At 46.6% G+C, this 25212-nt stretch overlaps 3 protein-coding genes across 4 annotated transcripts in view; 1 reads left to right on the forward strand and 2 right to left on the reverse strand.

The window, feature by feature from the left end:
• The window catches only part of LOC144144378 (uncharacterized), a 34271-nt gene extending 27744 nt beyond the window's left edge, over positions 1 to 6527 (reverse strand). Inside the window, exons 1-3 of the mRNA XM_077675802.1 lie at positions 6230 to 6527; positions 4102 to 4383; positions 339 to 613 (exon numbers count right to left, since the gene is read on the reverse strand). Coding sequence (XP_077531928.1) covers positions 339 to 613; positions 4102 to 4383; positions 6230 to 6385 — 713 coding nt within the window. The 5' untranslated portion in view covers positions 6386 to 6527. The remainder of the gene's footprint in view (positions 1 to 338; positions 614 to 4101; positions 4384 to 6229) is intronic.
• A 199-nt stretch (positions 6528 to 6726) lies between these two features.
• On the forward strand, positions 6727 to 8109 carry Mrpl3 (mitochondrial ribosomal protein L3). Its single transcript, XM_077675812.1, has one exon. It carries the CDS (start codon positions 6775 to 6777, stop codon positions 7951 to 7953), a length of 1179 nt encoding a protein of 392 aa, XP_077531938.1. The 5' UTR covers positions 6727 to 6774; the 3' UTR covers positions 7954 to 8109.
• An 11458-nt stretch (positions 8110 to 19567) lies between these two features.
• LOC144144393 (uncharacterized) lies at positions 19568 to 24981 on the reverse strand. Of its 2 annotated transcripts, none has more exons than XM_077675823.1 (6): positions 24896 to 24981; positions 24440 to 24500; positions 24222 to 24356; positions 23764 to 23973; positions 23000 to 23227; positions 19568 to 19684 (listed from the first exon to the last, which is right to left on the reverse strand). In XM_077675823.1, the coding sequence occupies exons 2-6, from the start codon at positions 24482 to 24484 to the stop codon at positions 19616 to 19618; spliced, it is 687 nt and encodes a 228-aa protein (XP_077531949.1). In that variant the 5' UTR covers positions 24485 to 24500; positions 24896 to 24981; the 3' UTR covers positions 19568 to 19615. The 2 variants fall into 2 exon arrangements, with proteins under 2 accessions (XP_077531949.1, XP_077531956.1); XM_077675830.1 differs by lacking the exon at positions 24896 to 24981 and adding an exon at positions 24824 to 24893.
• Between the last annotated feature and the right edge of the window lie 231 nt (positions 24982 to 25212).

A 25212-nucleotide genomic window follows, 5' to 3' on the forward strand; every position in this document is an offset into this window, starting at 1 on the left:
GCACAGCAGTGCATATTACGTCATAGGTTCTAGTGCGACAAATGAGCTAGTGAGTCACATGGCCATTTCCTTTTTTTTAGCTATCTAGCGTATTTGAGCGAAGATAACGTTAAAAGTGGTGTCAGTATGATTCTAAAGAGGGAATCTTTCAAATGTTTTGTCTGCACGCCCCTTTAAATCGGGCCAAACAACTAGAAGTTTTGCACTGTGCTTAGCCAAACAGTAAGAAAGAATTAGCCCCTCCTGCTTCCAAGTAATCAGCACACCAGCTCACTGCAGGCTTCGAAAGAAACGCCCGCATACGCAGGACCCAGCAGACAAGCCGAGCCGGTACTCACCGGGTGGTGACGCCCCGGATGTTGTTCCTGAAGACTATGTTCTTGTTGTAGAGGGAGTAGTTGTGCGGCTCGGTGAAGAACTGGGGCAGGTTCACGGCCAAGGCACGCGATATCCGCCGCAGCTGCTGCTCGGTCGCACGGCCAGGCTCCGGCTGCTGCTCGCCCGTCGCACCCCGCAGGGCAGCTGACGTGCCCGCAAACTGGAGCACCTCGCGCTCGTAGTCCGACAGCGCCATCTCGGCTGCTATCCGTCGGTCAACATCAAAGCAGTACACCTGGGAAGAGGGTCGGGCAGGCAAGAAGTCCAAATCTCACCACTGCAGGGGTGGAACAGGGCGCACGGGTTTGGGAGCAGTCCTGGGAGCAGGCAGAAGTGCCTTTTGTAGCAAGCTTGGAGCAGCCAGGAAGGCCTTTTGGAGCAGGTTTGGAGCAGCTAAAAAACAATTTGGAGCAGATGTAACACCATTTCACAGCATTATGGTGCCTGCCTAACCTCCCTGTTGGCAGCTGGGCCAGCCCCATCCAAGTTACGTTTTATCTAATATTCAGGCATTCTACCGTGCACTAGAACCTACCCCGACCCGGGAACGCAGTTCTGGTACTACATCTGGAGGTTTACAACATGCGGAGTTAGCTACCTTCAGCCCCAGAAAGCACGCCTCATTATCACCGTTCAAACGTCAAACCTCACGCGCAGATTCGAAGGGGATCAGATAACAGCCCTTGCTTTGTGTTCCGTAAACGGCAGTGTTTTAGCGAACGCATGGTGGCATACCATAAAACAAGGTGTTTGCTAGCATTTTTTTTTAATCGAACAGCGGTTTCAGTCCGTGTGATGCTGAACATAGTTTTGTCTTTACCCGTCACATGGTTGCAATAGTCAATAAACTTACAGCGTAGATTACGTAACTAGAGCAAGTTAGGAGGCATGATTAATGTTGCGACCATCCCCCAATAAGCAAAGCTAACCCCAAAGTTCACAAGCAAAAATGAGTAATCACCTCACAACAAAAGCGACCCAAATTAACAAGCGAGGGTAAAGCGTCCGAGATCCTATTTTGTTCAATACATGCCACTACGAAAAGGTGCGGGCAGCAAAGCCAAGATTGTCAAAAATGGGCGACTAAATTAACCTCTAATAAACTACGTTTCTTGTGAATATTATTTTATCTGCCAGCGATAAACCACAAAAATATTTTACTTTGGTCATTTTTCATTGATTGTGGTGCAGCGGCCAACACCGGCAGACCAAATTGTGCAAATGCGAAACAAAGAAATGCAAAGGGAAGGCGGAGAAGGTGGGGGAAGGCACTTAGAGCCTGCGGCCTTATTGCTAAGCCAAAGCCAACTTTCATAGCCGCTCATAGCCTTGATTAAACTGAAACTGAAACCATAACCGCCTTTATGAAACTGAAAACACGATGTTTCAGCCACGTTTTTAAGCTCGGGGCATCATGGCGGTCGTATCCCGGCGCTCAATTCAGGTGCTGCGGCGCAGGACGGCGCTGGAAAACAAGTTTGGCGCAACAGGGGCAGTTTGGCACTCAATGAAGCAAATGGCGCAGCTGTTCCGCCCCTGCCACTGGAACAACGTGACTGGACTGCATGTGCACAGAGCATGCACGTTGGCGCCCAGAATTGCATGAGGAAAACTCCTATATTTTTGTGGGCTGGCATTTAAAACTTTGAATAACAACTTGCAAAGTGTCCCCTACACAATTCTGCTCGTAGCACACTTTTATTGTCCGCTACAAATCAACAGCTGAGTCAGCTAAATCATAGTTACAAACTTTTAGCTTCACCGCACTGCCTGCACGCTTGCATAACCTTTCCCGCATGACACCGAAGCTGTGCAAAAAGCCAACTGGTGCCAAGCTGCACAAAATGAACACAGAGAAATACAGACCTACAAAGGATTTTAAACAGATGCAAGGGCTACAACCACAAATAAATGTGGCAAACTCATTTAAGGTTGAACGCAATTGGTTGCAAATTCCCATTTTCACCCAGCAGCTCCGAGAAGAGCAGTCTCAGACCGACAAATTGCAAAAGAAACCTTGGAAGGTGGCCACCCCATTTAATATTGCCACAATTCTCGTGTAGTTCCTTGGAACTTTGTCCACTATTAAAAAAAAATACAAAAATAAAAGACAAAAATTGTTAAGAACCCATTTTCGCTCAGTGCCCTACTTTCTTACAAATGAATAAACGCTGCTAAAAACAAAGAACTGGTGCTTACTAGGAGATACTCACTGCCGAACACACACAGTGGAGACAACATCAGGGCTATGTTGATAGGCTTCATAGACAAGCAGAAAAGGCAGACTGCATATTTTTAGGCACAGTAAACACCCACAAATTCAAAAACACAAATTGCGGAAAATAAAAAAAAAAATCACCATTACTCTACACAATAGCATGATGCCGGCAATTAGCAGTGGTTTTTGTGTCACACCATACAACTGATACAGCCTCAAACTGCCAATGTCTGAAAGTGAAATAAAATTAGAAGATTCTTTTAATTACGGTCCAAAGGTTTTTTGGCCAGTTAGAATTCCCGAGGGCAATGGAGAGGAAGGTAGCCCTACAAAGGAGACTCATGCAGGCAAATTTTTAACAGCTTGTACACCCTGCCGTAATCAGTCATAAGGACAAAAGCAGGAAATTGGATTCTTGTAACTAAGTATTATTGTATTTGGGCTAACGCTCACAAAAATATGTAAAAAAGCAGCTGATGATTACTATACTTCCTAATGTGAAATTTGAGCGTAGTGCCAACTGCAGTCTTCTCAATCATGGTGCATAGTTGCTGCGTCTCAGGAAGTGATTGCGAACGCACGGCAGCGCGCGCTACTCTGCCATTATCTCGCAGCGCGTCACTGCCGTCGAGCACGTCGTTGCAAATCATGTTTGAACCTCCCGCGCAAATGTCACATGGTTCAGATGAGCCACGAATGGCGGAGGAGCGCCTGGAGAAAGTGTGAGGGGGAGGCAGTAAGAGAGATGACGCCACAGCAACGCGTGCCGCCCTCCCCCTCAAACTTTCGCCAGACGCTTCTTCTCCCATTTTCTTTCTGCCTTTGGTGTCTCAGTTGCTCGCTCAGTTACGTGGACATCACCATCGCCACCGCCAAACCACTGTACTGGGCACCGAAGGGCTGCGCACTAAAAATTGTCCCCATAACCGACATATTGGCATATGTGGCCTTATAGTAACTGTCCTGCACTATGTTACCCGAACCTAACATGCTCCCAAAGTAAAAATTTTAAAAATTGCAACATTCTTCACAACTGTATTCATGGCCAGCAGTCCACAAGGTCATGATCAATTTTCGCAAAGGCTGCTCCATGCCCAACAACAGTGAAGAGTAAAAGCCTGCATATGCGAAGTTTTCAATACATGCTTACGACCCATGGGTATTTTGATTTACTCTCCAGCTATTCACTAATGGTGAGCCTCATATTCCAGGTCAAGCTTTGACAAGCTAAAAGCCCAAATTGAACTCCGAATCCTTCATGCTTCTTCAATGAGGAAACAATAAGTACTCAAGGGATGCACCTTTGCTACGCAATTAATTGCCAGCAAGAGTTCTGACCATGTGTGAATGGCAAAAGCATGTGTCTAGATTCACTCACAGAACCCACCCTCCCTTGCACCGCGAGATGTCCTCATTCAGGAACCAGAAAACACCCGGTCAATACAAGCCCCGCAATCCCCTTCGATTGGTTCCCACAAGAACACAGACACAAGTTCAATGCTGACCTTGTAGGGGTACGCATCGAGGTAGCCAGACAAGACTGTTGCAGGCACTCGGCAAACAACACCGGACGATCTCGTCTCCTCATCCCCACAGCGCAGCTCAAAGAATGCGAACGGTGCCTCTTCTCCCCGGTTGACAAGTTCGGGCAGCGCGAAGTCACCCGCCCCCACTTCCTGGGGCTGTGAGCGGGGGGCCGGCAGGCACACACTCGAACTGCGGCACGTGCTCTGGAGCAGCGCACCGGCCACGACATGGGGGGATGCGTTGGCGTGCCTTGCGAGAGCCTGGACAGAAATGGAGGCAAGAATGTGCAGGCCTAGTGACATCAGTGATAGCATGCAAGGACCATGTGTAAAAAACTGAGGCACCCTTTTCAACCAAATGCAACTAAAATATTTTTAACCCAAGCAAACAACAGAGCAATTTCAGGCGGAATACTTCTATCTTCTACCCGTTTGATAACAAAGGATGCCTTGTTAAAAACCGATGTCAATGCTGGTGTATATCTCGTTTTTATCCGATTATTGTAGCAATGCAAGAGCCCGGGGCAAAAAAAATAGCCAGAAAGTCATGAGGTGCTGCAACGTGAGAAAGGGTGTGCAAAGCACAGCGCAGTTTTCTAGTTTGCTGAGCAGTGAAGCTGGTGGCTGACTTGGTCACCAAAGCAAAATACCTGACAGACTGAAACATTAATGGGGCTCCGAACTTGTGGTAAAGAGCTAGCCTGTTTTTAACTCAAGTTCAACTCTCTTAATAAAAGAAAAACACCCGTTCAATGATAGCTGCCGGATGAGTTGATTTTACATTTTTAGGTCAGTAGTTTACTCTGTTTCAGAAAAATGCTAAGACAAACGCCGCTTGTGCTATTCCACCATTCACAACGCCGGGTGTATATTTTGGCAGCAGCCAGCACTTCAATCCCCCCAATGTATTGCTGGCAGTCAGGGTTTTACCACTTCCAGTGCTCCAACAGTGCTCTCCTACACATTTTTTCTACATCCAATAATATCCAACCGGATAGTAAAAAAAGGGGATGGGAGTCCCAAATGAAAAATGGGCCCATGGATGCCAAACCACCGGTAAATAATTGTGCCATTCTTGAACTACGAATCACTTTGCTCTCCTGAACCTAACCTTATACGGCTATATCACTTGCCCTTGCCCTATGGTATGATTACACTCACGCACTTCCAGCACCATCATGGAGGAATTACGGTGCGAAGCAGAGCATTCATGACACCTAGGGCACAAGCTAACCAACCAGAAGACCCACATAACCCAGCAAATGAAACAAAGAACAAAAGAAAGCAGCGGTCATGAATAAGGCGAAATAAAAGAAGTTTTTGGTAATCTTTATGAGGAAGAGTCGAACTTCCACCCTCGAACACCGTAAGCAGAAACACAACCACTGCTCGCACCACCGTACTGAGTCAGTAGCTTTCTTTGCCCAGAGTGTGAAATACCGGTTACACAGAACTAGACCCATTCAGCTAATCACGAGACAGTGCCGGCAAAACACCTGTGTAGAAATGCTGGTTGCCGTCAATGTTACTACTACCTTCACACTTTGTGACGTACCCATCTTAACACCTTTGCCTGTTTCTATGTTATTACCCCACTGCTCATGCCAAGAGATGCATATTGGTACCACGCTGTGGGCCACCTTGTTCTTCACGATTAGTTATCCTTCGGTTAGGCCGCAGCTGCTCTGAAAATGAAAAGGAACGAAACGGAACTGCGGCCTGGATTCTAGCGCCATCAATATGCTGTGCTGCGCTTTTAACTTAAACGACTTGTACGGCTCAACGATATGCCCTTCAGTTTCACGCACAACTTCGCTTAAATTCCATTTAAGTAGGCGAACTTACGTATGCTAAGCTAAATAGTCACCAAAAGGTGTCGCATATGTATCAAGACGGAACAAAATACTTCAAGAGAACGGTCCCGATCATCCACCGCATTCAAGCGGTTGTTACGTCTTCACTGCACATCGAATGAATCGCACTACGGAGAGGAGACATTGTCACCTGACTTGCGTGAGCGCAGACCAGTTTACGTTACCGATGAGATCGCACTAATAAGAAACGTGGAGTAATAGATTAGCCAAAACCATCAAAGGATAAGAATCACCTTCGTGCCTTGGCTAGAGGTTAGGGTTACATAGCAGTTGCATGGCGTTGCGGCACTCAGGGTCAGGAGACCGGCATGGGATCTGATGCTGCCGGTCTTCACTGTTCCCAAAGCGCTGTTGAGGGATCCTTTGAGCGCTCTGAAACAGACGGCCATGTCACGCAGAAGTGCACACGGCCGCAAAAAGGACTGAAAAAAGAAACTTATAAGCGGTACTAAATATGCACAGAAAGTATCCGCATCCTCGGAAGGCAAGTGCCACAGGAAACTTGCGACTGAAAACGTTGGCTGCAGCCGGGAACCGGCCAGTGTTGGATGGCTGTTTTCTAAAAGTGGCTGTACGCTAAATTGGCTAAATGCGAAAGACACGTACAAAAAATGCAGCATATGTGGTAGTGACTAAAACTCAACTTGTGTCTCTTTTCTTTTGAACGCGAAATTAGTTTTTGTAATTATTATTGTAGACTATTCGGACTTGTAACGAGTGGCGACGTCGGTGGCGTCCCACTCGCCACCGTGCATGTAGTCCATGTGCACCAGCGGGAATGGCGTGGTACGCTGCGGTATTTTCGCAAGTACGGTTATTTTCGGGGCTCGCCGTGCAAAATGCATCGACTGCACAGACGTTCACACCGTGCGTGGCCATTGCGTGCAATATCCAGTGCCGCTACAAGACATCTACGACTATTAAGAGGAGGAAGACCTACCCATTCCACTGGTGGGCACCACGAAGACGAAAAGTAAGGGACCAGGAGCATCTCCTACCTGAAAACTACACGTTTCTGCAGGAAGTTGCTCAGAAGAAGTACCTGCAGCCAGGTGAAAGCCCGCTCAGGGAAGAGCCATGGCCCGAAACCACCTGGACGCCGGAGTCACGCAGGACAGGGGTGATCGCGCGCAAGATCGGCATCTACCCCATGTGGACCAGCTCGGGCAAGCGGCTACTAACGACGCTCCTCCAGGTTCTCGACAACCACGTCATCGACTACATACCGCCTGAGCAGTACGCCAAGACACGGTTCGGCTTTCGGGCGAAAGGCCGCGGCTGCCTGATTGTCGGCGCCGGCAGCGCAGACCCCATGAATTTCAAGGCGCCCTACTTGAAGCTGTTCGAGAAATCCGGCGTCATGCCGAAGAAGACCCTCACGCGGTTTCTCATCACTCCGGATGCGGCCATCCCTCCAGGCACACCGCTGTCGGCGGCCCACTTTAGGGCGGGGGACTACGTGAACGTTTACGGCAAGACTCGGGGCCACGGCTTCCAAGGGGTGATGAAGCGCTGGGGCATGAAGGGCGGCCCGGCCACGCACGGCACCACCAAGTCACACCGACGGCTGGGCGCCATCGGCGGGCCTCGGGGCACCATCCAGAAGGGGAAGCGCATGCCCGGACACATGGGCCAGGAGCGGCGACTGCTCGCGGGCCTGCGTGTGTGGCGCATCAACACGCTCCACAACGTGCTCTTCGTGCACGGGCCCGCCGTGCCTGGTCACACCCACGCGCTGGTCAGGATATATGACTCGGCGCACGGCAAGAAGTGCCACTCGCCCGAGGACCCGCCGCCGTTCCCCACGTACTATCCGGATCCGGAGCAGCCGCTGCCCGAAGAAATGTATGACAAGGAGCTGCACCCGTTCGAGGCGCCTTCAATCACCTTCCAGGACGACGAGGTGGAAGTCAAGAAGAAGGCCAAGGTCAAGGCAAAGACCAAGGCCCGGAAGTAGTCTAGTATTTGCTTTCTTGCACTGCGTGTGCTGCTAGCATGGCAAACTAAGTGTAGAATAAACTATGTCCCCTTTTACATACTGCTTGGGTGTGCAGAATCTTCAGCTGAGTGTAATAGGTGTAGCCATGCAAGTAAAGATTTTTCTTTTGCTGAAGAGTGCATTGTAAAAGGTCTGCCTGAGGGGAAAATGACTGGCAAAACTGATAGGACTGATAGGAGCTAACAAAGCATCACTGAAAAGCTACACACTGCAATGGCCTATCCCTTTGCCATGCCTGGGCTCTTGGCTATACATTACTGGCAGCAGTGACCCATCCACTGAAATAGGTTACGTAATGCTATAAGATCTGTATAGATTGCATGGCGATGTCTGCACAGAAGAATGCAGGATGTCTGCGCAAAAGAATTGCACGCGAGAATCGTCAGTGAGAAGGAGGGCAAAAATATAGATAAGAGAGAACTTGCCTAGGTGGGTAGGCCAGCTGGGGCTGCATTCTCCAAAATGCAGGCCGTCATGAAGCGATGCGGTATTGGCGTGCAAAGCACATGTTTCCCTTGGTTCGGGAATCCTGTGTGCTGTTGGGGTACTGCAGAAAACACAGCACTGACCTACTGAGCAGGGCCAAGGCGACGTCTTGAAGCACCGCACACGCTGTCACTTCGAGGCGTCGTTTTGCCCTGCTCAGGAGGAGAGTGGTGCGTTTTCTGCAGTCTCCAGACAGCCCACAGGACTCCCGAACCAAGGGAAATATGCACGCCAATACTGCACCGCTTCAAAGTGGCGGCCTGTGTTTTAGAGAATACGGCCCCTGGACAAGTTTGATTTGTTGCACTGTATATGTGGCTCACACACAGCAAAGTTAAGGCAATTCATTGTGCGCCTGGTTCAAGCGAAAATTTCGGTGCATATGTATGTACATGTATGAAAATGGTCCCAAAAGTACTTTTTGTACTTCACAATCTGTTTTTTTTTAGCACATTAGCAGAATTTATTAACCCTTAAAGTACTGCCTTGAGGCACAATATCCATGTCCCACCACATTTTCCAGTGTTAAGAACCTCTCAAATTTTGGAAAAGTAGTAGCCTTTTGTGCTTGTTTCATTTTGTTCTTTACCTCCTTCATATCCTGATAGCGCTTTTCTTTAGCAAATTTTTTTAGAGCTGGAAATAAAAATTGCAGAGAGCAAGATTTGATGAGTATGAGCCAGGTGGGGAAGCATTGTAACTTGTTTTTTGTGAGTGTATGCGAGACTGCTGCACCCTCAATACTGTGGGTGGAAGAATTGGGGTGCTCAGGGTCTCTCACCTGAGATCCACACATTGCGGATGTCTCTTAAATGGATCATGTTCTTATGTCAAAACTTATTGACATGAACTCTGACAGACATCAGTTATTACTTACAACTTTCACATTCTTCACAGGCAATCAATCGTTAATTCTATCATTTTTTTTTCTTCGTATTATCATCCGTTACTGCAAAAAGGTTAAAGGATGTGTAGGTCATAGTTTGTCTTCAAGCAGCACGATGCCATGTTTGAACCGAGAACCGTATATTGCTTGGCTCAAAGCTGGTCCTCGGACAACTTCTTGAAGCATAGTGACAGTTACTGCTGCTGTTTTCCCCTAACAAGAAGCAGCGCTCGATGCACACAGGTTCTTCTTTTAAATCGGGCATCTTAAATCGATGAAGACTGTGACAGATGCTCAACAAGCCACTGATCTAAGAAACAGTTCCTCAACAAGTTGGCCACTCTTCCGACTGGTGCAACGGGAAGTGTAAATACATGCACGTTCAGTAACAAGAAAGAATGGTGGACCATTTCCATGCACTAGGTTTAATGGCAGAATGGAACAGGTGGTTGCGCACACTTATCCAAGCCAGGGCTTTGTCAGGCGATGGGAGAATCGGGGGATGATGGTTCTCAACAGGCTTCCACCTGCCAGACCTGGCGCAATGCCATGAATTGGCGCGCCTATTTAAAACAGTCTTCAAGCGGATATACCTGCATGTGCTTCGTTGATTTATTACAAGAAACAGGGCATAGACGAAGACAAAGAAAGTGAATTCACAATTGTAAGCACTGGCTAACGACTATCGTAGTTGCTCAGTGCTGGCGTTTGTGAATTCCTTTTTTTCGCCCTCACCTGTGCACTGTTTCTTGTCGTAATGCAGCAGAACCAGCCAGCCCAAATTCAAACCGCAGTTCCTTCGTCGATCTTCATAGTTGCACCTAAGGATGCTGCTCGATCGCAGAAAGCATAAGGCAATCTGGTGCTCCGTCAAATAATTGCTGCATTTGATGCTCCACTGCGTTAATCAGCAGTGTGACGTGTGTTTGCAACGCCTTCCTCTTCTTCACAACGACCTCCTTGCTCATTCCTCTGTGAGCTTTATAGGTTACGTTTTGCAGTCCATGTGTTGTGCTGCTGTCTGTGCTGGTTCGTCTACTGTAAACCGACCTGCTCGACAGCAGGTCATCTTCGCTTGCTTGCGTGGAAGAATATCCTGATCGTGGTTAATAAGGACAGAGAACAGTGGACCATCTTGATGAACTTGGTTTAAGGCAGAACGAAACAGATGCCTGTGTGCACTCATCGCAAGCCAGGGCTGCTGCTTCCTCATTTTCCCTCGCCGAGTAATGGGGGGATCAGGTGGAGATGACTTTCGATGCTTGAATGTGAAGTGACGGTATTCAAGCAGCTACCTAGCTTAAATACTAACTGTCATCTCACTGTGGTGAAATACGCGCTTATTTCTAGTCCTCCCTCGCATGTGTCACAAAAACATGAAAGGAGTCACATGGGAGACAAGTGGAGGAAACCACCTACTTAAAAATTGTTAGTTTACACTAGGTGTTGTAAGGAAGGCGAAAAAAGAAAATTATGTATGTGCATGCATACACATATTGATGAGAACTGCCATCTGTGAATAAAGAAAGGAGGGGGCAGAAACAACAAAACTTTACAAGCATGGGCATCCACAGAAATTTTCTCGGGGGGGGGGGGTGTAAACCTGTGCCTGAAAGGAAAAATCAAAACTGTCTTCTTTGAAACACAAGAAAATAAAGCAAGAAACAAAATTGGTGCTATGTTAAGGCATATCTGGGAAACACGAACCTTTAGAGGGACCATGAAGACAAAATACAAGTTCGGTTCATTAAAGAGACTGCTTTGTCTGAATAACAGTGATACCAATTCTATAACAAACTTCAAAGAAATAATGGAGATACTAAAAAAAAACATGAAGCAGTGCGACACTGCTTCATCCTGATAAGAATGTTTTTATCACTGATAAAAACAGTGTTATCACTGATAACACTGATAAAAATGTTTTTAGTGCTGGCCCGTAATACGTCCCTCCTGCCCTTATTACGTGACTGTGGCATGAAATTTGACATTTTTTCAATATTTCTTGTGTTTTTTTAATTGAAGCATCTTTTGTTAGTGGAATGGAACCAGAGACTAGATATTTCAAAGTGAACAAAGTTGTATTTTGTCTTCCTAGCCTTCATGTCGATCTTAGCCCCGGAATTCAATTTTCAACAGTATTGGCCTCAGACCAAGAGGAAGAGGGGAGAGAGGGGTGCACCTGGGTGCTTATGGTTACAAAGTCAAAAATGTGGAACAGGACTAAGCCTTGACCAAGCACTGTGAAAGAGGGATTCACAGCGGATAAGGAACACGCAGAGTGTGGGGCACTGGAGGACAGTAAAGAACCGATTGAGGTTTGTAAAGAGCAGTCTGTTCCTTGCCCTGCTTCATCTTGCTCTTCATTTTCAGAAGCTTAAAAAAGAGTTAACACACTGTACGCATACTAAGACGAAAGCAAGAAGATATGTCGAGAATGCCGGGAAAGGGTGCCAGCAAAGAATCGACCGGATAATTTCTCGCAGAATCGGATTAGGGTCAGCCGACATCCTTTGTACAATTTGAGCATTAAGTAACTTGTACAGCAAGAACATGTAGCTTGTGCCCTGTTGGTATCCCACTATTACAGTGAACACCAGGAGTGCCAAATTGTAGTATGGACTTAGATTATGAACTGACATTGTAGATTGACCAGCAAGAGGCATCCCGGTACAATTAATTGTCTGCTGTTTTAATTGCTAAACCTACATTAAAACATGCAGGGAAGGCGATATATAATAGACGCTCATGAGAGGTAGCAGAGTAACTGACACAATAAATTGAATCTATAAGAAACCCCATCCAATGGAGCTCTCGCAAAGAGCCATGGTCTAATGAGTACATCCACTAGAAAGTACTGCTTCTGGCCCAACCTTAACCTACCCTGAAGGATTTAAAGTTTACACAAGCTGGGAGAGTGAGCCATCAAGTTGGTTGACCTTTCATTGAGAAGCTACTGCATAAAATGAGACACACACAAGATTTAGGTATGTCAAAAGAATCATAAGAACGACCATACTCGTCTCGTGCATCACCCATCAGTGCTGTATGACATTTCTGAAACAATTACGCCATAGCTGTACTCAATGGTAATACCATTCGGTCCTGGACGTAGTTTTTCCAAGCCCGGGATATGTGTTAGAACTGTTTTTGAGTAATTTTTCTGCCTCCTCACTGGTACATTTCAACAGAGCTTGGCTAGTTGCATTCTTGTTTTTAATTTTTGCTACACAAAGTCAACCCATATTCTGCTTATGCAGTTTCAGGTTTGTAGCTGAAGACTGCTGCACTACTTTTTTGGCACAAAAACCAATGCTGTCGACTGAGGGAAAACAGATACCTTTTGGTTGGAGGAAGTGGCAAAACCAGTACAAATGAAAGTTACTGAATATCCTGGGTTTTAACTTACAGAAAAATGAAAAAAAAAATGGTAAAGCACCACAGCACAGTGTGGAGATGTATGCCAATATTTTTACATCAAATATACAAATTAAAATATCAAGAAGATGAAGGAGATGTATTCAAAGGTGAGTGATTGAAATTTACTTTGTGCCATGATGGTACATGGAGAGATGACCAGTACAACCTTCTCTTTGCAAAATCTGTGAGAAATGGCCTGCTCGCAAATGCAGTGCTTTCATTTTCAGTAGGAAGCTGGACTGGTCGGTTGGTTGGTAACCTTGAATCATCACACATACCCACGCAGGGGATTGGCCAAGAAGCTGCCTGTCCACAAGATGGCATTTCTGCTTCCTTCTTTTCTTTCTTTACTGAAGAACCAAGGGGGGTAGTTAGCATGATATTTATAAACTCTATATGTAATATGTAAAAGATGGTGTAACGAAAAAATCAAACAGAATTGGCTGCACTGTTTCAAAATCCCGAAGCTTAAGTCAAAGAGCAATAGGATATCTACGGGCAAAGTGGAGCCCACATGTGTTGTGGAGGAGGAAACGACGTAGAAAACGAATTACTCCTAATAAAGGAGAGGGCTGTTGCCGTTGAGGGGAGGCCAATACTGCAAAAAGACTGTTGCACTGCTGGAACACCCAGCAGAAAATGCAGAGCTGTTTCATGTGCTTAGCTTTAGAAATATGCAGCTTTAGAAATGTAAAACTAATTTCCAGTCCTAATACTCCACTGTTACTTCTGGTAGCCACAGTTAGCTTCAAGCAAGCGCCTGTATGGTCAAAGAACCTCTGGGTCAAAGAAAATGTTTGGAACTCGTATTTCTTCACATCTGCCAAGCTTTTACTCTATTGCCTTGGTATCTTGTCGCAAGTTTGTATGACAAGTTTCTGACCTATATTTCTTATTAAGCACTAGTGCATTAGGGTGTGTAATGTCCTGACCACCCAAATCGTTTTTTTTGTACACAGAAGCTCCAGGGCATTAAAGAAAGTATAGTCATATTCGAAAATATTCAAACTGATTCACAGTTAGTTCTGGTTATTCCCATTCAATTCACAGTCAAAAATTTTAAATTTGCGCACCACTACTGCTGAAATATCCACAACGTAAACGAAATTTCAAGAAGAATAGCTTTGACATTTTTGAAGCTCGTGTAGATTACATTTCTATAGTTGTATTTTAAGATCCTACTATCTTAAACACACATGTATTTGGAATTACTTTCTCCACCTATTGATAATAACCTCACAGGTATGAATGAGGCAGAGGGCTGTTAATCCACATTTCGTAAAGCTGCTGATGCAATCCAAAGTTTGTTTTCGCACCATGTCTTTTTCATCACCATGCATTCTGCTATGTATTCGCTTCCATTTTGTAAGGCTACCAAATGTGGAACAGCTTGTTTCTATAACTAGTCAAATGCATCCGTGCACTGAAAAATGCTAGGTTGAAAAGTGATAATAATGTGACTATCAAATTTCAGTCAACAAACAAGAAGTCATGCCTGTTTTACATAAGGAAGTGAGGCTATCGTACTGTAGATGACAACCACCAGCTCCCCAAAGCTTTGATTTGCCTGTTCTCACATATAGATGCACAATAGTGTTTCTTGTACAGAGCACTCTTGCGCACAGTGCACCAAAATATCTCCCTGTTATAGGAATGCTTGCTGCACTATGTTGAACATGCTCTGTTGCACACCGCCAGAGAAACTAAGACCATTGCATGCTTGTTTTTCCCGTTTTACCCTGATTGATTGATTGTAGGGTTTAACGCGCCGACGCAACGCAGGCGATGAGGCGCGCCGTAGTGGAGGGCTCCGGATTAATTTTGACCACCTGGGGATCTTTAACGTGCGCCGAAATTTTGTACACACGGGCATTTTTGCTTTTCTCCTCCATCAGAAAAGCGACCGCCGCGGCCGGGAATCGAACCCGCGACCTCGTGCTCAGCAGCGCAACGCCTTAGCCACTGAGCCACCGCAGCGGGTCGTTTTACCCTGCCATTGATCCTTTTTTATTAGTCCTTATTTATGCCCCTTCGGTGTGTTTTCTCCTCTTTCTTTGAAATCTCGTGTCATTTTTTGTTTGGAAACTGGTACAGCTGCTTGTACACTGCCACAGGTACCAATAGTACCACTTACGCATGCGAGATGACCCAGAAGCCCATTTTAGACGGGATAAAAAACATGCTTATGCATGCGCTTCTTAGTCTTGGCGAGGTTCCTAGGTTTCGCCGTCCTGCCACCCTGCTTTTTCACACAAAAGGTTACAGGCCTAGATTAGGCAACTTGATTTTGCAGCACTAGCAATAAACGGCCAGGAAACTGCCACATGCTACATACTGTGCAACTAAAGAAGTTGCCCCGTAGACTTATGTGCGCTTAGGACCTTGAAGTGAATGAACACTCGGCTTACCTCAGCAGTTTTTTTGTGCCTTCACAATGCCAGTAAACAAAAAAAGAAACGCAAAACATCCTGCAACGACAACTTCTCTGCAAAGTACAGTATGTCGTCATTACTTGCAGCAAAATGGTGCTAATGTGTTCAAATGTGCATAAAAACACTTTAACCAAGAGTACGTCACCGAAATCTATCCATCCTGCAGAAGCAGGCTTTGGGACCAGAACGCCAGAAAAATCAAATGTATACAAAAGACATACTATATGAAAACATTATACTTAGTCAACCCTACATCCTACAGTTTATCAAGGTGTGTGAATATTTTTTTTCTTCTCGCTGCAAATTCCACCTTGATAATAGGCCTAAATTTTCCCTAGACAGACATAGACCCGCCGCGGTGGCTCAGTGGCTAAGGCGCTGCGCTGCTGAGCACGAGGTCACGGGTTCGATTCCCAGCCGCGGCGGCCGCTTTTCTGATGGAGGCGAAAAGCAAAAACGCCTGTGTGTACGAGATTTCGGCGCACCCCCAGGTGGTCAAAATGAATCCGGAGCCCTCCACTACAGCGCACCTCATCGCCTGCGTTGCGTCGGCGCGTTAAACCCCACAATCAATCAATCCCTAGACAGACAGCAACGTTTATCCACCTATGAATCAACCAGCAAGCCATTTGCTTGATTGGAGCAGCTGTCAAGGTCGTGCACATCTTCGGCATGCTTTCCAACAGCACTGACTTCGCTATAGCCTCCCAGCCCCGACTTCTCTTTCCATAGGGAATTCTAAAATACTAGAGGGGTTGCAGGCCCGAATACTGAGGATGTCTTGGTGTCCCGATTACCACCTCCACAATGGGAACCATGACAGAGAGCAGACGGCTTCCGCCCACTGCTTTGCAGGCAATGGAACAACTTCCCACGCGCCTGCGTGTATGTGGAAAGGCAACATGGGCATCCTCTTGCTGCCACCTGGGCCTCTGAAGTGCAGCACGCTGTGCCTTCCCAGTGTCAGCCTCCAGCCTCTTCTCACCCTCTGTGGCTATTCCCTCCAATGAAAATTGTCACCACGGTACCTGGATTTAAGAAGGCGGATATACCAGCCCCGGCTCTAAAGTTCTTTGCCTTGGAGCATATCAACAACAAATGCAGAGGCCACACTCATGTGTACACTGATGGCTCAGTGACGACTACATCGTCAGTGATAGGGATCTCAATTTCTTCATCGCTCACTCCCATCTGCGCCCTACTTAGCCACAAGTCCTCGATGACAGTTACTGAGCTGGCTGAACTGCGCGCTGCTTTTAAGTATATTCTAAAGCAGCTGGCCAATCAATGGGCTGTATTTACAGACTCCAGGTCAGCACTCGAGAGCTTAAAGTCGCTTCCAAATGAACAGCTGGCTAGGGAAATCAATCTTTTGCACTCACAAGCCATACAAAGGGGACATAGAGTAGGTCTGCAGTGGCTTCCTGCCCACTGCGGAGTTGCCGGCAACGACGCAGCTGACAAAGCCGCCTCATCTGCCCACAGTCTCTACCGATCCCGTTTACCAGAAAGGATGCGGCAATGCTCGCCTCATCAACCGCATGGAAAGCACAGATGTTTATCTGGACTGATGCAAGGCAGCAATACGCACCTCTTCACGCGATTGATCCAAAGTGCACCTTCAGAATGCCACCTGGACTTAGCAAGCACGAGGAAGCTATTCTGCATAGGCTGCACTTGAATGTGGCCTACACGGGACACTACCTGTATAAAATCCAGCAGGCATCTTCACCTCTTTGTTCCAGATGTGACTCACGAGAAGACATTCATCATGTCATATGCATGTCCAAAGTACACCGTGCAATGACAGAAACTCATATTATCTTTGTGCAGGCAGCTTGGTGCGGGACTTGAGCTGAGGGCTGTGTTTTGGGTCCTTGGTCGGGTCCCAGTCACACTGCACGTGCAATCAAAGCTCTCTTGGAGTTTCTTCGGAGCACAGAACTGGACAGAGTTCTGTGATTGAAAATTTTGGGTGCATCAAATGACATCTTTTCATTTTCACATTTTTCTTCTCTTTTTTTTTTTCTTTTTGTTTTTCTTCTCTCATCTAGCGTAGCAAGCCAGCCCGACGGCTCGGCTAACATCGCTGGTCTTCATTAAAGTTATGCTTTCTCTCTCTCTCTGTCAAGGTTCCGTGCGAATTCTTGGCAAGGCAGAATCTCTCAAAGGTTCCCAGTGAAAAATAGTTAGCACTTGCATGCCTACGCTTCAAGTAGCAAAATTGCAAATATATAGATTTATCTTTTAGAAAGCATTTAATGCTTACGCAGCCTAAGGAACAAAGCGGAACAAGACTGGGTGCACCTGGAACTGAAGATATTTTTGGTTAACGATTACACTGTCTGAAATGCTTATGAAAAGACATAGCTGATTATTAATAACACGATTATTTGCACAAGTTGAATTCGAACACCTAAAGGCCAATTGCACTCAAAATTTCAACCCCCTAAAAAGGTTACTTCTGTATAGTCCGCCTAAAAAGCCTGCAAGATACAAAATGACTGCTGAAATAAGCGTATCTGCAGCGCAAACGATTATCAAAAATCGGAGATTCTGATACCGAAATAGAGGAGAGCGCTGCCATTACGACCAGGCTGAAGTGACGTTCCAGCCGGAGAGCAAGCGGCCGGCCGGGGCAAACTTCCACGCAACACTTTGCCCTCGCCGCAGTCCTAGGGAAAATAGTGCCCACGAGAGCCCGGTTCTTCTGGCTGGCCATAGGAAAAAGCCCAGGGCTGGCCGCATAGTCCCTTCCACTACATGGCTGTTAGCGCAATCTGCCGGCAGTACGACGTTCTCATTGACCGGACACAGGCATAGTCACATGTGACGGAGCTATTTTTAAGTGCTTATAACTAATAAATGGATTTCACAGGTCTACCATGTCCCAGTTGGTTTGGTGGTACATACTGTACGTTCAAGGTCAATTTGGCCGAGGTTAATTTTGAGCGCAGTTGGCCTTTAAGCAAACCTCAAACTGCTTAGGTATTTCACCACAATAGTACCCTCAGCATGTACAAAAATATGGACAGTACAAGTGACCACAAAATCACTAATTACATTCACCCCATAATAACCGGCCTGCAGTGTAGAGGATTGAAATACCCTGCAGTGTGCGATGCATTTGAGTGAATTGCATTAATTGCCACTCGCCAGCTCCTATTTTACAAGGTTGAAAAGTATGGTAAAAAATCCAAAACTTCTTCCTCAAAATTGTCCTTGGTCAATGCACTTGGTTCACAGACCATCCAACCTTCCATCCAGTTGTAGCAGGGGTGGGTCAGGTGCAGTAAGCTTTACATCAGCACTGGTGATTCGGCAAAAATTTTCTCTTACCAAGACATGAGAATAAGGAATCGGACAGAGCCGCACCGAGAGACTATAGGAAAGAGGATGAATTTGTTTTTCCAGTTTTTTTAGAGCCCAATAACATTGCACAATATGTGCTTGTTGCTCTGTCATATTGCAAGTAGTCAATAACAATTACTCCTTGGTTGTCCCAAAAAGTGCCCTCATTTTGCCAGCCAACAAATGGTGCTGCACACAGCTACTTCCACATGTGGTGAAACCACATCTAACCAGAGGTCACAAATCAGAGGTCCTGGTGTCCAGGTCGACTCAGTGCATGGGAACATACACTCACAGGCATTCTTGGTCTATTGAATGACTGCAGCAGCACTCGCTGCGCACTGAACTTTCCTACCTGCAATTCCTTAAAGCAGTATTTTGTGCACACTCAGCTAACGTCTGCGGTATTAGCACCGTTGTTTGAAGGCCCTGTGCGACAGGTTATTGGATTTTTTTTTATCACAATGTGGCAGTTTTGGTTTAGAACCCCAATAGCTCCTCAAAGGAGGCATTGCCAACCAAATTCCTTAAAAATTAACCAAAGCCCAGCTCTTGCTACTATGACTAGGGCCTACAGAAATGAGCCCAAAAAGCTTGAAATAGGCAGCACAGCTGGCTAGCGGTTCCTTTGATGTCGACAAGACTTGGCTTGGTCACAGCCAAGCAGTACGAATAGAGTTGGGCATGGTAAATAGATCGCCCACATTGTTGCTTCTTGTGCTTTCAAGTTGAGCAGCAAGCAAAGACTGCATTCCTTCCCTCAAACTTCTTAGAGAAGACCCCTGGATACTGTAAGTAACACATGGCGGGAAGACTGAGAAGTGTTTCAGCTAAGCAAACATTAGCCCTTCCAAGCAGATCACAACTAATTCCCCACCAACTTTAGTTGAATTTAGAGGCATCTATAAGCTTACAACGAAACATTCCACCAACTGCCTATTCTAAGCCCCACACCCCCCCAAATCCCCTACCAAGGCACAGCACAGGCAGGGACTAGAAACAGAAGGCAAGGAATCCTTTATTGTCCCATGGGGAGAAGATAGGCCGCTTAACGGTTGGACTTGGCCACACGCTCCAGCTCATCCTTCTTCTTGATGGCATAGCTGTTGGATGAGCCCTGCAAGTAAAGTTGGACACACTCCTCAACAAGGGGAACGAAGGAAGCCTCGAACCACAGAAAAAACCAAGTGTGCCGGTTTTCAGTCCAAAGTATATTAAGCTTTTTTTTTTGATGGCTGTAAAAACCAAAGCATTCTATGCCAACTGCTGTAGACTACCCTGTAAAGCATTAAAGGGACACTGAAGTGATTTGTAAACATTGCAGGATTACTAGCGCAAATTGTAGTCTGGAGACTCTAGGCCATGTTTTTGACCACACTCACTGCATTTAAGCAACTTCATTCAGTAGAAAAATCAATTTGAAAATACTGCCCTCCTCCCGGCATCCTCCTCGTAGATTTCCTATGACGTCAAAACAAGGTGGCTGGGCTTGACTGCACTATCATTCGGCTCGCCGACCTCCCGACAAGCAGTCAGCCGGCCACCGGCGGGTCGTCGCCATTCATTCACTCAGGTGAAACTAAGCCATGACATGATTGCGTCTGGAAGGATTTAGCTGGTTAGTTTGTAGATTGTATCAAGCTCCAAGTCCCTCCACCCAAGCGCACACGCAACGCTTCACTGACTGGAATGCTAGTTGGAAAATGTAAGGCCAATTGAACGTGGGACAGCAAAGTTAATATAGGTACATACATCGTACAACGTAAAACCAAGGTGCGGGAAGCACTTTTTGCACGGGGTGAACTAGCACAGTGGCCAGCAGCACAACCCCACATTTGCGAATTGATTTTCTGCCCAAGGAACGCAGTCGCTACAGGCGAGATATTTGTGGGAATTTGGGAGACGCCTTCTGCACGAGCGTTATTCAAGAAATAGTTATCTAAGCTGCTTGGAATGCAAAAATAAAGCACTGACTGCTTGCGGGCACAGTCCCGCCTTGTCCTGGTGCGAACACGCCTCTTACAATACAGGCACTAGCCAGGCAAGCTTTAAAGGGGGAAAAGCGCATCGCATTTCCAATAAGGCGTTCATCCAGTGCGTACACCACGGCTGGTGATTGTTACGATTCTAAGCCGTGCTGGCAGGCTTCTCTGACGCATTTTACGGCTGACATGGCAGAAGTGCGGTGTGCCGATTACTAAGATATCGAGAATGCCCATCCAACAATAATGTCAGATGCCAAGCATGTTTCACAAAACCAAAACTGGCATCCCTGCTGATAGTTGGCGCGGCCGCTGCAGACAGCGCATGGTAGTTTTTCTTTCTTCCTTCAGGCTTTATAAACTAAATATCACCTTTACGAACGAATAAACGATTAACGCTGTTTGAGCCAATCTATGAAATGCAAGCAAAAATAGAAGCCTGACAAATTGACTTCAGTGTCCCTTCAAGGGGTAACCACATAGAGCGATTACAGTTAGCGACATGAAAAGCACAACTCAATGGCACACTAAACAACTAATACTGTACCATTAAGTTATGCTCCTCGTTTCGCTCCCCAAAATCACAATGTGGTTAGCCCTTGAAACAGGAGACAGAACTGCTATGGTTGCCTGGCAGAAATGAACAATGCACATGTCAGCATGAAAAGCCCTACAATAATAAGTGTGCATCATACCCCTGACACACGGGCACCTAAAAGGCCTTTGCAGAGAAGGACTGCTACCGAAACGGCGTTCGCCTCGGTGACACACGACAAAGGAGAATCTCCTTCACCGAAGCGGGCATTTCCCGTAACGGGTGTTCGCCTATCTCCTTTCCCGCACGAAAAGGAGCAGCTAGTGGCGCAGCCTCGTAAGCAGGCGCATGCAAATCATAAGCTCCCCAGAACTTAGTGAGACCAAATGCGATTTCACAATACTTTCATAAATTGTTAAAACTGCAACGAAATAAATTGCACCAAACAAGCCCAATCGTAATGTATTTTTGTAAACATCTGCCCACTGTTGCCAGATTAGGCTCGGAACATAGGTTAAAAAAAGCACTCCATCGTTGCTGCTTAATACAAATATGTGAAATTACCCATTTATTCTTTCTAAACAACAAATAAAACACACAGTTCCCATCTAAAATAACAAAGAAGGTCTATTAGCCGCACTTTATTTTTGTTATTGTGCATGCTTTTTCCACAGAACTGCTAGCGCAACTTTATTGGTGTGTCAGTTACAGCAGCTACATAAAGGAGATCGGGGGATGCTGTGTGTCAGGAGCGCAACTCCTTTCCACTAAATGTCTTTTGATGTGGCGAAAGGGGTTTAGTTTAAAGGAGATCTAGCGTTGCCGTGTGTCACAGGTATTAGCCAGCTGGTTTTGGCACCCATTAGAGCTAGAATTTGTACTGGGGTTCCCAAATTTGGGCACACTAAAATATGCCCAATACACATCAGGCCAAAGCATGCCCATTGTGTATTTACAAGTCACAAATCGCACATAAAGTTCTAGGCCATCACGTGTACGCTACAAAGTTCACAAAAATAAATTACCCACCCCAAATTGTGCAACAAAAATAAATTTGCCAGCTGGCAGTTTTAAAAAAGTTTGTGTTCAGGTTCCGCTTTGAATTTGTTGAGGTACAGCAGCTGTTGCTGTGGCCTACACGATACAGGCTACATGATTGAGTCAGAGTGTAGCAGTCGCCCTTTCAGCACCATCACCAGTGATAATCAAACCTTCAAATTTTAGGTGTTTTAAGCACCAACGCTACAACTGGGCCATGAGGTGTGCCGTAATAGAGAGCTGCGAATAAATTTCGACCCCCTGGAGACCTTTAATGTGGCAAAACCTCGACACATGGGCGTTTTAATTTTTTCGCCTCTTTTCATGCCCTTGGGCTTACAGCAACACACATTAGGCACGTCGACTGCTTACAGTACACCCGTGGCAAGTTAACAAATGTCAGCGCCAAAAAGGCCCCTTTGGCATAACAGTGAGCACGAAGGGCAATCTCACCACCCTCCACCGATGGCAGATGCTTAGGTGCTACCATTAACTACAAAGCTGAGCAAGCAGCAATTCTTTTCTCCACGTTGACACGCACTTCTGAATACAGAATAATAATTAAATGAAGTCTTGTTCAGATCGGGCAGATTTCAAAGTACTGTCGTTTTGAATGTAAATGCTATGAGGCAACCCTGTGCCAACCATGCGGGCCCTTATTGTCAGCCTTGGAGCAATGCACGCCCTCTACTTCGTGCCTGAGCAGCTTCTTGTGAAGCAACACTGCGACACGTGGTCTTCAAACGAAAGCATGAAACAAGAGTGGAATGTGGAACCTGCGTGCTGTGTTACACAAAAAGGGAACTTAAAACTCTGCACTAAAGCAGACTGGATGACAAAAAAATCCACAGATTCGGAGCCAAAAGGGGCGACCAACCTTGGCAGCATTGATGAGCTCGTCAGCCAGGCACTCAGCGATGGTCTTGATGTTGCGGAAGGCACTCTCGCGGGCCCCCGTGCACAGCAGCCAGATGGCCTGGTTCACCCGACGCAGGGGCGACACATCCACGGCCTGACGACGGACAGTACCGGCACGGCCGATACGGGTCGAGTCCTCACGGGGCCCACTGTTGATGATGGCGTTCACGACCACCTGCAGAGGGTTCTGCAAACCCGCCCAAGCACACCCTTCTTGAAGCACTGGCACGATCTTCCAGATGCAGCTACATTAGCAGTGCAGCTTTTTTTCACCCGTGGTCATTGGCACGCACAATTCATTTGCCATGTTAGTTACCCACATCTCCCAGCTTCACCACTTTTGCACTTGAGCCAGGCTAACAAGCACAACACAGCTAACTGGTTCTCAAGCACATTGGTGTGCACAAAACTGCAGAACCTGGCATTCATTTTCTGACAGAACAAGTACAAACAACACATGCAGACAACTCTGCTGAGCCTTCCTTCACATGAGTCAGACGCAAATCAAGGCCAGGCCCAGCAGTGCGGCCGTGCATTGCCATTCCCTCCCAGACAGTTACTCACACGCGGCAACTATCACCTCCATATTCCCTTTCTAAGGTGGTTTTGATCCAACAAGCGCCAACTTCAAGCCCTCTTACAACAGCATATTGGCAGGCCATAGTTTTCACAGTGAGAAATTCAGGGCTTGAGCTAAGTGTAACACCGGAAAGGCTGCCAGACCTCGCCAGTGAGCAGGTGGATGATCTCGAAGGAGTGCTTGATGATCTTCACAGCAAGCAGCTTTTTGCCGTTGTTGCGGCCGTGCATCATCATGGAGTTGGTGAGACGCTCCACGATCGGGCACTGGGCCTTACGGAACCTCTTGGAGGCGTACCGGCCAGAAGAGTGGGGCAAGTACTTGGCATGCTTCTCCTTCACTGCGATGTAATCCTGCAGGGAAGGGAGCGAGTGCGGTCAGGACACGTGCGCTCGCCACTGCACTGTGCGCTGGGCGAGCAGGCAGGCTTACTACCACGTGCACACTATTAGAAGGCATTTTTGAACACTCGGTAGAAACCAATCGGACAGTAACACACACTTTCGGCGCCTACCCCAGAGAGAAAGAAATATACAGTGAAATCTCCAGGCAGGTGGTACTACTGGCTGGAGGTTTCTCTGTAAATACAGAAAGCTCTTACGGTGAGACCGATGTCGCTGACTTGGACATCACTCGAGCTCCAGCGCCCGAACAGCTTTGTTTCCAGCTGCTCTGTGGGAACAACTGCCGCCACCGTCGTCGTAGTTGGAACATCGTCCCAGCCGTCCGCCGAAAGCTGCGACAAACCAACCATGTAGCAAATCCGCGACACGGGAGACCGCGACACGAAATATGCACATCCGGCATAACTCCTGTTACCTCGGCCGACGCAGATGGTGGAATATCGTCCCAGCCGTCCGTCATTCTGAGCGCTGTTAACCTACGAGACACCGGCAACAACGTGGTCAGCCGCTTAGCCCTCTCTGGCAAAGCAATGTAAGCAGCGACAACTTCAAATAGCAATTCGAATTTTCATCAGACGCTGATGAACAGGCAAAACAAAAGTATCGGCACTTGTGACCGATCGAAGATCCCATTTCATTGTGACATCTAAAAACCGATCACGCCAAGACAAGGCACTGTTAGGCTTAGGGCGCCCAGGAATAGGGAACCGGCTGTGCCCACAAAAATAGGTACACAACTCCTGACACCTTCACAATATGCATTAAAATATTAAATATGACTTCATCAATGTATCCTTGCCTTAATTCTTGGTTGCACTAACAAAGCAAATAACAATCCCGTAAAATATACAGGTCGGCGTGACAAACTCACCTCTCGTGGCAACGAGACGACTCGAAAAGACAGGATAAGGCCGGATCTTGCGTCTAAACACTTCCGGAAGCGACGCTACTTTCCCCCTGGTGGCTTGAAATGACGGTTCACAATTTTGGGCTTAGAGCGGCTAATATGCGAGTCCGAAGGAGTTGAGCAGCTTTTAAAAGACATGACTGCTAAATTTTTTTAGTGGCATGCAAAATCTTTGCAATAATTTTAAAGAAACTTATACGTTTAAGGCGTAAATATAGCGGCTTCAGTCGACAAGCAACTTTTTTTTTGTCTTTCCAGATGCCTTGTTAACTTGGACTCAG

Source organism: Haemaphysalis longicornis, unplaced genomic scaffold (assembly GCF_048455015.1).
Source record: "Haemaphysalis longicornis isolate Haplotype H1 unplaced genomic scaffold, Haemaphysalis longicornis Haplotype H1 scaffold_1, whole genome shotgun sequence".
In the NCBI taxonomy this organism is placed as follows: Eukaryota; Metazoa; Arthropoda; class Arachnida; order Ixodida; family Ixodidae; genus Haemaphysalis; species Haemaphysalis longicornis.